Source organism: Pocillopora damicornis, chromosome 12, assembly GCF_964200805.1.
Source record: "Pocillopora damicornis chromosome 12, jaPocDami1.2, whole genome shotgun sequence".
Taxonomy (NCBI): Eukaryota; Metazoa; Cnidaria; class Anthozoa; order Scleractinia; family Pocilloporidae; genus Pocillopora; species Pocillopora damicornis.
The window spans coordinates 1,336,911-1,352,081 of record NC_142681.1 but is presented as its reverse complement, the minus strand read 5'-3'; the positions used below and the strand labels follow the sequence as shown (position 1 = coordinate 1,352,081).

The 15,171-nt window shown below is 41.5% G+C and overlaps 2 protein-coding genes and 1 long non-coding RNA gene across 4 annotated transcripts; 2 read left to right on the top strand and 1 right to left on the bottom strand.

Annotated features, from left to right (window-relative positions):
* Positions 1-6: 6 nt before the first annotated feature.
* On the top strand, positions 7-1,093 carry LOC149036028 (uncharacterized). The gene is made up of 2 exons (XR_016181484.1): positions 7-461; positions 547-1,093. It is a non-coding gene; the product is annotated as an uncharacterized LOC149036028 (long non-coding RNA).
* A 647-nt stretch (positions 1,094-1,740) lies between these two features.
* On the bottom strand, positions 1,741-3,771 carry LOC149036027 (uncharacterized). The gene has a single exon (XM_089189936.1). The coding sequence runs from the start codon at positions 3,769-3,771 to the stop codon at positions 1,741-1,743; it is 2,031 nt and encodes a 676-aa protein (XP_089046062.1).
* A 7,891-nt stretch (positions 3,772-11,662) lies between these two features.
* LOC113676717 (caspase-3) lies at positions 11,663-14,573 on the top strand. 2 transcript variants are annotated; one of them, XM_089189179.1, is made up of 4 exons: positions 11,954-12,093; positions 12,194-12,301; positions 12,565-12,909; positions 13,347-14,573. In XM_089189179.1, the coding sequence occupies exons 2-4, from the start codon at positions 12,295-12,297 to the stop codon at positions 13,940-13,942; spliced, it is 948 nt and encodes a 315-aa protein (XP_089045305.1). In that variant the 5' UTR covers positions 11,954-12,093; positions 12,194-12,294; the 3' UTR covers positions 13,943-14,573. The 2 variants fall into 2 exon arrangements, with proteins under 2 accessions (XP_027049212.2, XP_089045305.1); XM_027193411.2 differs by having other exon boundaries at positions 11,663-12,301.
* The last annotated feature ends 598 nt before the right edge of the window (positions 14,574-15,171 follow it).

The window sequence follows — 15,171 nt, the reverse complement described above, 5'->3', positions numbered from 1 at the left end:
TACGCAGGATCAAACGTGAGTTTCCTTTGTACATTTAATCGCCTTTTTTATCGTTACATTCATTTGTAATTTCCATAGAATCATTTCTGATTACGCAATCATAAATTTCCTTTTAGTTTTCACCGCATTGTAACACGTTGTACTCAATAAAAACTGGAATGAGACGGATGTGTATATGTGGTTGACACTCAACGTAATCCCAACACTTGGGTACGCGACACAGACCGATAGCTATAACTGTGGTGTGATTGTATGTCTTGTGAGTAGCATAATCACTTGCTAAAGCTCACTTTAATAGGACTGCTTCCTGGTTTCGAATGTATTAAATTTCTCTTTGTTTGTTTTAAGTTTGCTCGGTGTTTGTGTGAGGGGTTGGATATCAATGGAAGTTACGATGTGGACATGGAAAGGGAAAGAATAACTTCTGTCATATTTGGCTCGTGTTATGATGACCTTGATTAGTAAGTTTTGATGGTGTCAAATACCATTGTTTCTTAAACGCCGCAACACTCTCTTTGACGCCCCATATCTTTTGTTCAATTATAGGAGAAATACCGCGGTCTGTAAGATTTGCAAAGACGACGATGGAGAGGATTGGCTTGGGTGCGATAGCTGTGGCCAGTTTTTCCATGCAAGTTGTCTGGATGTGCCTTTCGCGGAGACGCTTACGTAACATTTCACCTGCCCTTAGGGTGGCTTCTTGTCAGAACAAGTAGAGTTAAAATTTTAAAGCTGACTATAACAATGAACCAGATGATGAACTTAGTGTTATGTACAGGCCTTAATTTGCAAGATAAGAAATACAGTCCTTGGTAGCCAATTAAGATAGATTTTCACGAGCGTCAATGGTGCAGAATCGTAACTTGATGGAGCCAACAGTGGACAACATCCCAGAATTCAAACTTTGTGATTTTTTTCTCGGCTTCAAGCTCAGTGAACGCTAAGTCAGTTGTTCAATTGAATAGGAAGAAAAACATTTCGAACGGAAAACAGAATTATTTGCACGTGTGGATCTTTTGAGGAAAGATCTCCTAAACGAGTGGTCTTGATTATGAATATTTAAGGATGGTAAATACATTAGCCTTAACCTTAAGCTCAGTGTTTTCCTACCTGCCTTTTTTCCACGTGAATTGGGGGTGATTGAATAGATATAATATGCAGTAAAAGAACTTCAGCTGATAGAAATTTTAAATTTCTCATCTTAGGCTGTGGATACAAAATTCAAGTGAAAAGGAAGCCAACTGTGATTAATGCTTTTTGTCAAGATACGTTTTTTTTTGTCACACAACAAGTTACATAACGTTAATGTAACAGCCGTCGATTCGATGTCAATTCCACGTTTTATTCGATCTGATCAACTACGCTCAGCACACCGTTCGAAAACAATACCGTACAAGAAATCCTTACAAACAAGCAAGTGTCTCTATCCGTAACCTTGAAAACTGCTGAAATATCCGTAATGCTTCCGTAATGTTCTATTCCTTCAATGTGAGACTAGTTAAACGATCCTTATCCGAGAAATAAAAGCGAAAATAACAAGCGATAAAAGCACATGTATGCCGAGGTTTGACCTAGTGTCGAATGACAACACCTCGGCGCAGACTGGGCCTAGTGCACAGGACACCTAGCATTTACATGGCTCCCCTAAAATGTTTGTCATTTTAACCAAAACAAATCTTACTCTAACTCGTTTAGAATACTTGAATTGCTAAGCGTTCTAGATATCCTGTTTCTGTAACATCACAGTTCCTCAGGCTCCTCGTCGGGGATTCCCGGTCTATCCTTAGGTGACTCTAGCAACAGCACAAGTTTATTGACTGGTCGATCCAATACTGATCCAGTTCCGGTTTGAACAGTCACCGATCTGACTTGGCCTTCATCATCACGACGTGTGGTAAGCACTTTAGCCATAGGCCACTTATTCCTACAAGAATTGTTGTCCTTTAATAGAACAATGTCGCCTTCCGTGAAGTTTCTTCTCTTGTGTGTCCACTTTTGTCTCAACTGTAGGATCTGAAGATATTCTTTACTCCATCTATTCCAGAATTCGTTAGCAATATGCTGTACGCGCCTCCAGCGACGTTTGCAGTAAGTATCTTCTCGTTGAAACTTTCCTGGAGGGGGGAGAATGAGCTTGGTTTTACCAGTGAGAAGGGTACTTGGCGATAGTGGCAACGGTGAGAGCGGATCACTTAAGGTCTCGGTAGTCAGAGGACGACTGTTAACAACAGCTTCAGCTTCACATAACAAAGTTCGCAACGATTCGTCGTTTAAGCTGTGACCATGCTGTTTCATAAGTGCTGCCATGATGTTCCGCACGGACCGAATTTGTCGTTCCCAAACGCCTCCGAAATTACTTGCAGTAGCAGGATTTCTGATCCAATCAATGTTCTCCTTAAGCAACTCTGCCTTGATTTTCTCATCATCCATTTCTCGAAGTGCTGCCTTTAACTCGTTTTCGGCCCCAACAAAATTAGTCCCTTGGTCACTGCGAAGTTCTCTTATGGGTCCTCTACGACAGGTAAAGCGCCGTAATGCTTGTAAGAATGAATCTGTTTCCATGGAGTGGGCTACTTCGATATGTACCGCACGACTGGCCAAACAAGTAAATAGGGCTCCGTACCTTTTAACTTGTTTCCTGCCCTCTTTGACATACCAAGGACCAAAGTAGTCCACTGCACAGTATGAAAACTGTGGCGCAGGTTCAACACGGGGACTTGGGAGGTTGGCCATTTTCTGTTCTCCAAAGGTACCACGGAGATGTCGACACGTGACGCACTTTGATATGAAGTGTCTGACCGCAGCATTTCCATTGATAATCCAGTAACCACTCGAACGAAGTTCGTTTAAGGTGAGACCTCTTCCGCTGTGGTGAGTTTTCTCATGGGCGTGACGGAGGACCAGCTCTGTAATATGACCAGCCTTCGGTAAGATGACAGGGTTCTTAAGACTGTCTGAGAGGTTAGCCTTCTTTATCCGTCCTCCAACTCTCAACATTCCGCTGGCATCCAGGTATGGGTCGAGGGCGTTAAGGCTGCTACCTTTCTTCAAAACTGCTTTCCTTTCCTTATCATGATGACGATCTTTAGGCACACTTCCGGTCTGGGTTTGGAAATCTTTCAGAATCTTGATTTCTTTATCGAAATAATTCGCTTGCACCAGCTTGAGAATTTCTGTTTCTGCTTGTTCAAGGTCTCTGACCATAAAGGAAGTAGCCGGGCAACCTTCACATTCACGGCTTCGTCCATTAACTTGAGGACCGTCAACAGTTACAGGTCTCTTGTCTGTTTTACTGGCTCTCATCTTGAGACGTCGTTTGTATTCCATACAAAGCGCAACTGCGCCCTTTAGGACTTGCCACTTGGAGAATCCTTTGAATCTGCTTAACATGTTTTCATGTTCTTCAATCACTGTCGCGTTAGCGGTAACCCTTTTAACGTCAGGAGAATTGTGGTCGACCTCTTTTTCGTATGAGTCTTGTTGAGGCCAGTGATCTTCCGTCTGCCACAAGAAGTCTGGGCCCTTAATCCACTGCGACCTTTGCATAAACTCCTTAGCGTTCATCCCCCTCGATGCTTCATCTGCTGGGTTGGATCCAGACTCCACGTAGCGCCACTGGTCTGGTGAAGTGTGGTCACGGATGAATTGCACTCTATTTGCAACATACACTTGGAATCTTCGAGATTCATTGTTGATGAACCCGAGGACAACCTTACTATCGGTCCAGTAGAAGTCTTGGAGTCCGCCATAGTCTAACTCTTCCTTTAGCATGCTTGCAACCCTTACTGAAACGGTAGCGGCAGTTAGTTCAAGTCTTGGAATAGTGACTGTCTTCAACGGTGCAACACGAGCTTTCCCATAACAAGAGAACAATGAATTCTTCCGTTTTCATCAACCAGTCTGAGATAAGAACATTGTCCGTACCCGACTTGAGACGCATCTGACATATTATGTAGCTGAGCAGTGGCAATGCTTCCAAAATCAGGAGGCTGAAAGTTTCTTGGGATGTTCAGCTGCTCTAATAGCGGTAACTGACTTCTCCATCTTCCCCATTTGGCAAGAACTTCTCCCTCGATTGACTCGTCCCAGTCTTTTCCGTGACAGATCTCTTGAAGTATCTGCTTTCCAACAAGGACGACGGGCGCAATCAGCCCTAGAGGATCAAAGATCGAGCTTATAGTTGCCAGTATACCCCTACGGGTGCACGGCTTGTCCTTCAACTCTATTCTGAATTTGAATGCGTCCGATTCAATGCACCATTCTACGCCCAAAGCTCTCTCTATTGGTAACTTGTCACTACCTAGGTCTAGGCCCTTGATCTCCTTAGCTCTGTCTTCAGCAGGTACTGACATCATCACCTTTCTACTGTTACTGACAAATTTCGTTAGTTTGAACCCTCCCTTTGCACACATCTCTTTAACAGCTTGTACTAGTTCTACAGCGTCCTTCTCTGTCGGTACCGAACTCAGAGCATCATCGACGTAAAAGTTCTTCCTTAATGTTTCGGCAGCTTTTGCACCAAACTCTCTTTCACCGTCTTCGGCTGTACGTTTCAAGGCGAAGTTAGAACACCCTGGAGATGAACCAGCTCCAAAGAGGTGCACTGTCATGCGGTACTCTTGAGGCTCTTGGGTTAAATCTCCATTTGGCCACCATAAGAAGCGAAGGAAGTTCTGATCTTCCCTTGGAACCTTGACTTGGAAAAACATTTTCTCTATGTCAGCCATGAAGGCTACCTTCTCCTCTCTGAATCTTGTGAGCACCCCAGTGAGCTTGTTTGTTAGATCGGGCCCTTGCAATAGGTGGCCATTCAGCGATTCACCCTGGTAACGAGCTGAACAGTCAAATACTACGCGTATGCTGCCTGGTTTTTTGGGGTGGTAAACCCCGTGATGAGGTAAGTACCAGGCCTTTCCTTCTTGATGGGGTAGCTCTTCAACCATGACCTTTCGAGCATATCCCTTCTCTATGATTTCAGTCATGAATCTGACGTAGTCAGCACGATACCTTGCGTCGCCTTGGAGTCTCTTCTTAAGGCCGTGCAGGCGTTGCTCTGCTTGAGGACGGTTATTGGGTAGCTGTACATTCTTTTCTCTAAAGGGCAGAGGCATCTCGTAATGCATGTCATCTCTATGATGGATTCCATCTTCTACAATCTTCAGGAACTGACGGTCTTCTCTTGATAATGCGACTCCGTGCTCCCTTTCAGCAAAGTCCACCTCAAACATTCGGGAAACCACTTGAGGGGTTAGCCGCTCCTTAATCTCTGTCTTAGCAATGATGTACCCATTCACGTTATCCTCTGTGTTGCTCTTAAGAATCTGAATACGGTTACAGTGTACTTGTTTACTGCTCTTTTGGTTAACAGGACCGTTTACGTGCCATCCTAGTAGTGATCTTACTGCATAGGGTTCATTCTCATTCCCGCAAACAATGTCTCTTGGTCGCACTGCACTAGGGCAATTTAGTCCGATCAGGAGTCCTATTTCTACGTCTTCCATGTAAGGAGGTACGTGTTTCCTAACCATCTGCAAATGTGACCATCCTTGCAGCTCTTCGGGACGAGGAATCTCATCACGATCTGCTGGAATCCGTTGTCTGACGTAGGTTCTCGGTAGGGGTACGATAACGTCGTTTTCTTGAAAGTGGGAAGCCATTAGCCCATCTACCGCTTTAGTATCGACTTCTTGGGTACCGTGCATAGTAGTGAGCAAAAGTTTGGTTTCACTTCCTTTAACACCAAGCCTTCTTAACGAGTCTTCCTTAATGAATGTTCCACCACTGGCATTATCAAGGAGGGCGTAAACACATATCTTATTGTTTGGATTGTCCTTGTGGTACAACCATACTGGGATAATACCCATAGCAACTGGTACATCACCGGCATCTGTCACATTGCAAATTGCAGTACACACGTTAACGACTCGCTCTTCCGTTTTCTTTTCACTGGCTTCCGATTTCTCATGTTGGCCGTTTCCACTTTCCATTTTCGCCTCTTCTGATTTCCAACTGTAATCATGGAGTGACGTTGGGTGTTTCTTATTGCAGATCTGACAGGTTCTTTTACTTTTGCAAAGCTTAGCAATGTGTTCACAACTATAGCAACCGAAGCATAAGCCTTTCTGTTTGATAAAGTTTCTCCGCTCCACTAGCGGTTTTTTAAGAAACTCAGCACATTCGTCCAGATGATGCGCCTTAGAGCACAATGTACAGCTGATGGGGTGAGAATTTCCTCCACCTGCATTCTTTCCTGCCAAGCCTGTTGCAAAGTTGGTACCCCTTCCTCTCTTGGGTTTGCGTTCGTTCTGTTTATGGTACTTGTCAACTGCGTTCATCGGTTTACTTATGCCTTCCTCGGAATAGATTGGGTCTGTCGCTAAATCGGCTTGCTCTGATACAAATTGGCAAAAGTCATTAAAGCTAGCTGTCTGTCCCTTGACACTCCTAATCCTGCTAACTCTTTCAGTCCACTTACTACGTAGATATCGCGGCAGCCTTTCCCATAACTGGCGCATAACATTGGCCGTGTTCAAGTCGTTCATGTATTGCATGCCTGTCATGGCGTTCCTTGCTTGCTCAAGGACAATGGAAAATTCTTGTAACCCTGTTCCGTCGTTAGGCTTAACAGCGGGCCAGCTCGACAGCTTGGCGATGTATGCACTTGCAATCTTGTATGGGTCACCAAAATGTTTCTTCAAAAGCCGTCTAGCCTCCTTGTACGAATCTTCGCCTTTCATCTGTAAACAACCCTTTATCAGTTCCTTGGCCTTTCCACTAGTGTATTGATCCAAGTAGTACAAGCGCTCATTAGAATCATCTACCTTAGATTCTATGAGAGTTTCAAAGGCTGTTATAAATGCTGGGTATGACATAACATCTCCCGAAAACGTAGGTGGCTTGTGACTAGGTAGGAGACTCCTAGCCTGTTGGGTAACAATCATTTCTGAAAGTTCAGCCTGCTTCCTTTGAATGTCAAGATAGTTTTGATCTAACCCTGTACCGTCCACAGAGCTTGAATCCTTTCCGAAACTGCACGTACATTCCCTTTTAACATGTGGTGGTTTATAATCAGTGGGGGTTTCGTACTTGTCCTTATACTCTTCTTCCTTAATGGGAACACTCTTTGGAACAAAGGGTCGGGCAGTTGGGTTCATACAAGCAGCACTGACTAAAGCTGGGGTGGTTACAGGAGTGGTCGTTGAACCAACAATAGCTGAACTTTGGAACTTCACAGAAGGCACCCTTAGTGTAGCCTGATCGTTAGATTGTACCCCAGGTGAGATGGTAGTAGAAGTGGGTTTAACCTCAACATCTTCCAAGTTTTCATTCATTCCGTCAATATTTTGTTCCTTCTCGAATTTCTCATAAGTTTTTTCTTCTGCCTTTGCCTCTGCGATTTGCTGCCTAAGTTCAAGCTCTTCAGTAGCCATTTTTAATGCTTGTTTCTCTTTTAGAAATGATGCCTTAACCTCTAACGCTGCAGCTTTAGCTTTCGCTTCAATTAACATTAACCTAGCAGATGTTGCCGAGGAAAGGGAGTGCCTTGAGCGACGAGATGACTTAGATTTCACTGAGTGTGTATCACGTAAACCGCCACGTAGCTTATCTGCATCATCCAAAAAGCCAATAATCCTTTGCTTTAGCTGAAGCACATCCTTATCACGAGTGCCAAACCATTCAAGAGCTAATTTAATTTCATCATCATCATCTAAGGCCTTGAGATATGCGTCATGTGCTTCTTGCACTTTAACAAATAGCTGATCTAAATGAACAACTTCCGTACGCACTTGTTTTTCGTTCTCAAAATCCGTTAACAAAGGTGAGACTAAGTTAATCTGCTTAGTTAAATTAGCAAGTGCAGTTTTCCGATTTTCCTTCAACCTTTGAATCTCAAATTGCCTACCCTTTTCTGTGGGAATCCGTTTTCGCACATCCATGTGAGTTTCTTGAGCCAATAAACCGGTCAGCGGCGATATCGCACGAGGTGACGAGCAGATTGTATCGAGATCCATATCGACTTCGCGCCAAGTGCAAAGCTTCTCTTCATCAGGGAACTCCGTTTTCCCTTGTAAATCTTCTTCCTTGTCTCCTTCCATGTGATTCGTTTGTAGGTCAAACTGTAACAGCCGTCGATTCGATGTCAATTCCACGTTTTATTCGATCTGATCAACTACGCTCAGCACACCGTTCGAAAACAATACCGTACAAGAAATCCTTACAAACAAGCAAGTGTCTCTATCCGTAACCTTGAAAACTGCTGAAATATCCGTAATGCTTCCGTAATGTTCTATTCCTTCAATGTGAGACTAGTTAAACGATCCTTATCCGAGAAATAAAAGCGAAAATAACAAGCGATAAAAGCACATGTATGCCGAGGTTTGACCTAGTGTCGAATGACAACACCTCGGCGCAGACTGGGCCTAGTGCACAGGACACCTAGCATTTACAGTTAATATCATTCTTCTTGATGCCTTTCCCGGTGTCACCAATGCCTTTCCTGATGCCTCCGTTGGTTAATAGAGCATTAAAAGTATTGTTCCAGTTAAAGCTTGAGGAAAATTGCTTAACTTTTTAAGTAGCGAAGTGTAACTTGGTAACATTTCGGCTTTACAACACGATTGTTTTCTGCAACTACAAAACGTACATTTAATTCTTCTTGGTACCTTTCGGATGCCACCGATGCCTTCATTGTTTATTAAAGCAGTAAAAGATATGTGTACAATCAAAACTTTTGAAAAATTGCTTAATATTTTATTTAGGGAAGTAAACTGTTTACATTTCGGCTTTACAACACGATTGTTTCCTGATATTACAAATGATCTGTCTATATATGAAGTATTAATGTTGTTTCACCGCTGACCACTCGTATTTGGGTCTTTTTTCCTTTCCCCGCTCGTCGCCCGTGATGTAGTAACTCCCCTTATCTTCGAATCGTCGGCCATATTTGTTTATGTTATTGCAGGGAAATAAATTAGTTCTCAGGTCCTTTTCGGAATAAAAATATGCCAGGCATTGAATGCAAATTTAGTAGTCTTAGCGCGAAAATTAAATTAAAGCAAATCAAAATTCTGACATCATGTCATCGCTCTGCCTCGAAAAATCCTAAAGATTTACTTGCAGGTCTTCTTTTCTTTTTCTTTTCATCAAATAGAAGATCTGCGGTGCTCAAATTGTGTAAGTCATGGTACGAAACACTCTTCTTTGCAGATCGAGTCGTGATCGCCGCCAAATTGAATTCTCTTGAAATTCTATTGTTCCGGAGTGTAATACGATATACCGCTGATAATTGTCAGCGGGCTCGAAATGTCCTTGATTTCTGGCGATGTTCCTCTATTGGCTGGGAGGACTTACATTTAGAAGTAGAACAAACCGCAAATAACCCCCACCCTCTCCCGCTCAGTAGCTAGGACTTCTCATCCAAAAATAACGCGTTTGTACTAGTTTCGAAAGGTGGTTCATGGAATAAAATAGTCAAATATTTTCTTCCGACAAAGATAATACGTTGCCTATCCAGAGTAAATAGTCCAAGCAGTTGCGATACTGATTTTTTCATTTAACCAAGATTAAATACTGTAAGTGTAACTTGATAAGTTTGAATTTTTATATGCACAGTTGTTAATAGAGGTTTACTGTGGACAGCACTTGAACAGAATAATTTGAGACATGGTTTGGTGCTACTCTGGTTTAAAGATTTATTGAATGTAACCGAGAAGTTACAAGTCATAGACCCAACCTTTTCGACAATCCTGTCTACTTCCTTCATCAGGGGTGATCTAATCGCTGTAACAAGAGGTCCTTTTTATACTCACTAATTAACTGCCTTTTTTTTCTGATGAGGTACAAGATAATTTTGAATTGCCAAGAGAATTTTGAATAGCTACAACGTTAAAGTTGCTAAAAAACCTTTTCAGACTTTAGGGCATATTTTTTCTAGACGAAAGGATCCTGTTACGAAAGAACAACGTTTATTCCGTACGATGACTGTGATCACAAGTATATCGGACAGAACAAACAATAGTTGGTACACGTTTAAGAGCGTCAAAAAGCGGTCTTCTTTTACAAAAAAAGGAAATTAAGCTTTGACGGAGCACGCATGCCTAACTAACCATACAAATGGGTGGGATAAGCTAAAAGTATCACCCCTAATCGGCGTCACCACCAACGCTTTTTTCGGAAGCCTGGCATATCATCTCCGCCCTCTTGATGATGACAGCTTACTACCTGAGGCCTATTTACACCTCGTCAGAAAAAAGGGCAGCTAATTAGTGAGAAAATAGAAGGACCTATTGTTGCAGCGATTAGATCATCCCTGATGAAGGCACTAGACAGGAGTGTCGAAACGTTGGGTCTATGAATTATAACTTCTCGGTTACATTCACTGATTAAATCTTTAAACCAGAGTAGCATCAAGCATCGATCGCTCTGACGAAGGGCTAACGCTCGAACCGTCAGCTTTTTTACCCTTTACGGTGGCTAATTTACGTTTTCAACCCAGTTGCTAACACTAAATTACCTGCTATACTCTCCCACCGACGCAGCACCACAGTTTTTTTAGAAACTTACCCCTTTATTCATTTAGCATAAAACCATGTTTGATTGTCCACCTGGTTTCCTTATGAACTTTAATATATCCGAATAATATGACCTGATTAAAGAAACAGGCTCTAAAAATCTGACTGTTCGATTTTAGAGTCAAACACCATTTTCTAGGAAAGAAAATAGCGGCGGGCCACCTTAAACCTTCATAGAATCATTGCTCCAGAGAATTCATAGCCGACGAAATGTGACTTGACTTGGTTAACCTTTTAATGAAAAAAGGAAGTATAGAAAAGAGAATCTGTTATTCTTGGAAAATTACCGAGTAAATGCAGATCTTTCGCGGTTTTTGCAAAGGTTTAAGTATAGTTAAGTTGGTTGAACACCGTTTTATGGGCAATCTCGTAATGTCGAACATCATAGCCAATTACATATAGAAAAACAAGCTTTTCTTAGTCTTTATCTGCGATTTATTTGTGACATACACGGAGTGTGATAAAAGTTGTATTTCAGTTTCAATTTTTCCTTAATAGGGTCTTTGTTAAATAGGAAAGTTAAAAAAAGTAATTTGAGACGTAATCCGGAATATGCAGGGGTAGAATCCGGAATCCAGCACCTGGAATCTGGCATTCACAGCGTGGAATCCAGAATGTAATACTGTCCTGGATTACCTTACATGGGGCGACACGTTCGGAAAAATCTGCAAGACCCATTCTTCTAATCGGGAAAGGACGGGTAGGAAGCGGCTGCACACAGGCTAACCTACGTGTACCCGTAACCTCCCCCCTCCCCGCGGCTACATTCTTCAAAAATATTTAGTTATGGTAAGGGTCGAAATCTTAAACCTATGTGACAATTACTGACTGACGCACTTTTAAACTAGTATCGATCTCTTTATAAACATTTATAGAAAACAAGGAAATTTCAGAGGCACCTTAATTCTTAAGAAGCCTGCCTGATGTAAAATTTATCTTTTTGATCTTTATCAACTCGCTGCCCGCAAGCTGAGAAATATTCTACAACTGACTGATAAGTAAAGTATTTAAAATCACGCCTACAGAACGAGTTGAAGAGTAAAATATGATGTCAAACAGTTATTTTTAATTACGGAAACCAAAATCTTGTCACACAATCTGAAACACTGTTATTTACTAAATTTAACAAGGACACTATCTGAAGGTCAAACGCAATGAATCTGGGAATCGCTCCGAAACAGGAAAGGCAACCTCCGGGGTTCAACGAGAGAGAAAACACATGACTTGAAAAATCGGAGTAAAAATTGACGGAACTCTCGAAAGTAACAGCATTCAGTTAGGACTTAACACTCGTGGCACTAATCTGCATTGAACTTTTTGTTTCAGACGTTACAGTATCACGTGGCTTTTTCGAAATAACTACAATTCATTCGTCCTTTGTATTAGAACATCCGGTGAAATGACTGACGCCCATAAGGACTTACGTAAGGACATCCAGCGTTTAAATTTTAAACGCGAAAGGTTTTTCCTCTATAGTTGGAACTAACGACGTAGCAGTAGGTGAATGATGGAAAGCGCTAAGGTGAGGTCGATTTCGAAGGAAATAAGTGTAGAATATTTGCGTTCTCAAATTGAAACATGGCAACGTTTTCTTGAGCGATTTCGTCGATGTGAATGCTTAGAGTTTGGTGAACAAGGATGCAACTGCGTGAATGAAGATGACGAGGAAGTCTCTAACAGATGTGAAGGATTCTATCAAGATAGCAGTTCTCAAACTGACTTGATGCATGGTGAGAGTTTTTTCTTAATTAAAGTAATGTAAAAAGTATAAAGTCTGCGTCTTCCTTTAGAAATTTCTCGAGGCTTCTCCTTTCGTTAGCAAAGGGTGCAAAAATCGAATGAGGGATCAATCGGTACTATTCCATCATATTCCGTCGTAAGTTTGACAAGTCTGACTGAAGAAGCTCCATGATACGTGACTGAAGTAATAACTAACATTAAAGATCGAAGAACGACACGATGTAAAGTTGAATTATTTGTAATCTTTTATCAGCTCCGCCTTCGAATCCTCCAAGGGTTGTCTTTCAACGATCAGATTCGTTTGCATGTCGAGATCCCATGGATGTATCTCAAATACTTGATTTAAGTCCAAGAAACTTTATCTTCGCAAGAGATAATCCTCAAAATTATCGAGAAATACGGAATCCATACGTGCTGGTGATAAACATTGTAAACTTTATCAAAGACCCACGACCAAGGAATGGGGCTAAACACGATCAAGATAACGTGGAGAGGTTTGTCAGAGAAGCTGGTTTCAGCAATGTTCTGAGGCATTTTGACCTGGACAAACAAGAAATGCTGAAACTTCTTGAAGAAACCCGAAAAAATGCAGATTTGGGTCAGTAGCTCTACATGCAGTCTCTATTTTTGTTACATCCATGAGGGTTCGTGCACTTTAAGTTTCGATTAGACCGGAAGTTAGCTGCTGCAGCAAAGTAACATACTCCTAAAGTGTCATGGTTTTAAAAAAAAATTTCCTATTGCCATATCTATTTGCAACGTTTCCGACTTCTACTCCTAAATTCTATGGCGTCCAGAAGAGGTTTATTTCAAAGTTTGATTTGTCTTTAATGAGTATGTAGATCTCAGAACTTTTTCCTCGTTCATTGATAAAAGCACTCACAGGAAGGTGTGGTATTAAAACCAAAGGGAAATTCTGAGCTGCCAAAATAATTTTTTGCCTAAATTATATTGCAGTGAAGCTCCCTCTACCTCTGTTCAGTACTTTGAATTGCAACTGATACAATGTTGATTTCTCTCGTTATTCTGTTACAGTTGAAAATGACAGTTTTATCTGCATTATTATGAGCCATGGCAACAAAGAAGGTATTTTATGCAGAGATCATAAAACTATTTCAGTGGAGACCATAATGGAGAAATTCCAGGGAAACAATGATGCTTGTCCCCAGCTTGCAACAAAACCAAAATTGTTTTTTGTTCAAGCATGCAGAGGAGAAATTGATGACAAAGGGTACTTTGTACCAAGAGGGCCAAAAGATGTTTATCCTAATACATCTGACAACAATGAGATGCCTGTAAAACTTCCCTCCGATGCAGATTTTTTGATCGCCTACTCTACCACCAAAGGCACAATCTCTCACAGACGCTTCACAGTTGACAGAAGATATGCTGAAACACATAAGGAAAGTCTGGGTTCCTGGTTCATCTCTTGCTTGGTACAGGTTCTATGTGAGAACTCTCACAAGGAGGACTTAATGACTATGCTCACAAGAGTGAACAGAGCCATGTGTGAATTTTACACTGAAGGTGGAAGCAAGCAGATTTCATGCCAACTTTCTATGCTCACAAGGAAAGTCTACTTTTCTAACTTCCTTGATAAGAAAAAGTGTGTGGGTAGCAACACAAATTAGGCAAACCTTGACGACCAAACTGTGTTAATGGTGGCAGGGATTAGGGTGGAGCCAGGAAGTGGAAAGGGGTACCGCCCTTTTTATTAATTTGTGGTGAGCCCTTCAACTCCCAATGTACAGAAATTTGTAGAAACAAATAACATCCTCAGCTGAAGGGTTTGTTGTTGCTTCTTTTACTTTTCTTGGATGGACTGTTGTTATGAACAAATTGTACAGTTTTCTGAAAGTGAACAAAAAGAGTTCAAATAAGTACTATCAACCTTCATCACTGTTTTGGACCTTGCCCATAATTTTTAGCCTGCCTATTATCTCTGTACCAGAACTGTGCCAGGTTACAAAAAAGTTCTATGAGCTAAAGATAAGTAAGCATAACATGCTACATAAGTATATCTCTGTAAAACTCACTTATGAAGAGCCAAGGCTCAGAAACACCCTGAAATATTTTGGAAATTGTTAAAATGGGGCCCATTGCATACAACAGCAGCGGTAAAGCACATAAATGCTTTTGATGTTTGTGCTAGTTTTCAGTGAAAATGATAGCACAGGGAAGAACAGTCCTTTACAGTAAAGATGTTGTTACTAACTTTTTATAGTATGTGACTAGATTAATAAAATGTGTCATGTCACAGAATCATTTGATTTTGTCTAAATTAAAATCTATGAAGAATGCTACCAATGTTCTTATGTTTGCCATAAGAGACTATTTCTTTTCCCTGTATAAACACTGTATAAACAGTGGGATTGACTGGTACTGGCCAGTGAATGGTTACTTGATTAGATCATTTTGCTGTTGTGTGCTTGGTTGCCAAGCCTTTGAACAGGAGTGAGGCTGAAGTTGACCTTGTTATGCTTTTCAAATGCAAATTAGTTTGTTATCATGCTAACTAGATACCGGTCTCCATCACAACAAGGTCACCTTCAGCCTCACTCCAAATCAAAGGCCTGGCAACTAAGGACACAACTGTAAAATGGCCTATTGTCACTTCCTGAGCCAAGACCATGGGAGGGTGGGATCAGCTTTCAAAGCAGCTTAAACCTCCAAAGCAGCCTAAGCCTCCAAGCAGCTTACAAACTGTTGCTAAGAAATTGAGCACTGGGGAATCCCATAAACTGAACTACTTAAGGGAGTCCTTGAACTAATCTCAAAATAATAGTACTCTCTTTAAAATTCCCTCCTCATGCCCCTCCCTCCGAACAAATCCTTAGAATAAAGACAGGGAATTATGGTG

What these genes read in the sequence shown, in the direction of transcription:
- LOC149036027 (XM_089189936.1), bottom strand. Translation starts at nt 3,771, where the DNA reads ATGCTAAAGGAAGAGTTAGACTATGGCGGACTCCAAGACTTCTACTGG.
- LOC113676717 (XM_027193411.2), top strand. Translation starts at nt 12,076, where the DNA reads ATGATGGAAAGCGCTAAGGTGAGGTCGATTTCGAAGGAAATAAGTGTA. An exon ending in TCAAACTGACTTGATGCATG is followed by an intron (nt 12,302 to 12,564) that starts GTGAGAGTTTTT and finishes ATCTTTTATCAG; the next exon opens with CTCCGCCTTCGAATCCTCCA. An exon ending in CCGAAAAAATGCAGATTTGG is followed by an intron (nt 12,910 to 13,346) that starts GTCAGTAGCTCT and finishes ATTCTGTTACAG; the next exon opens with TTGAAAATGACAGTTTTATC.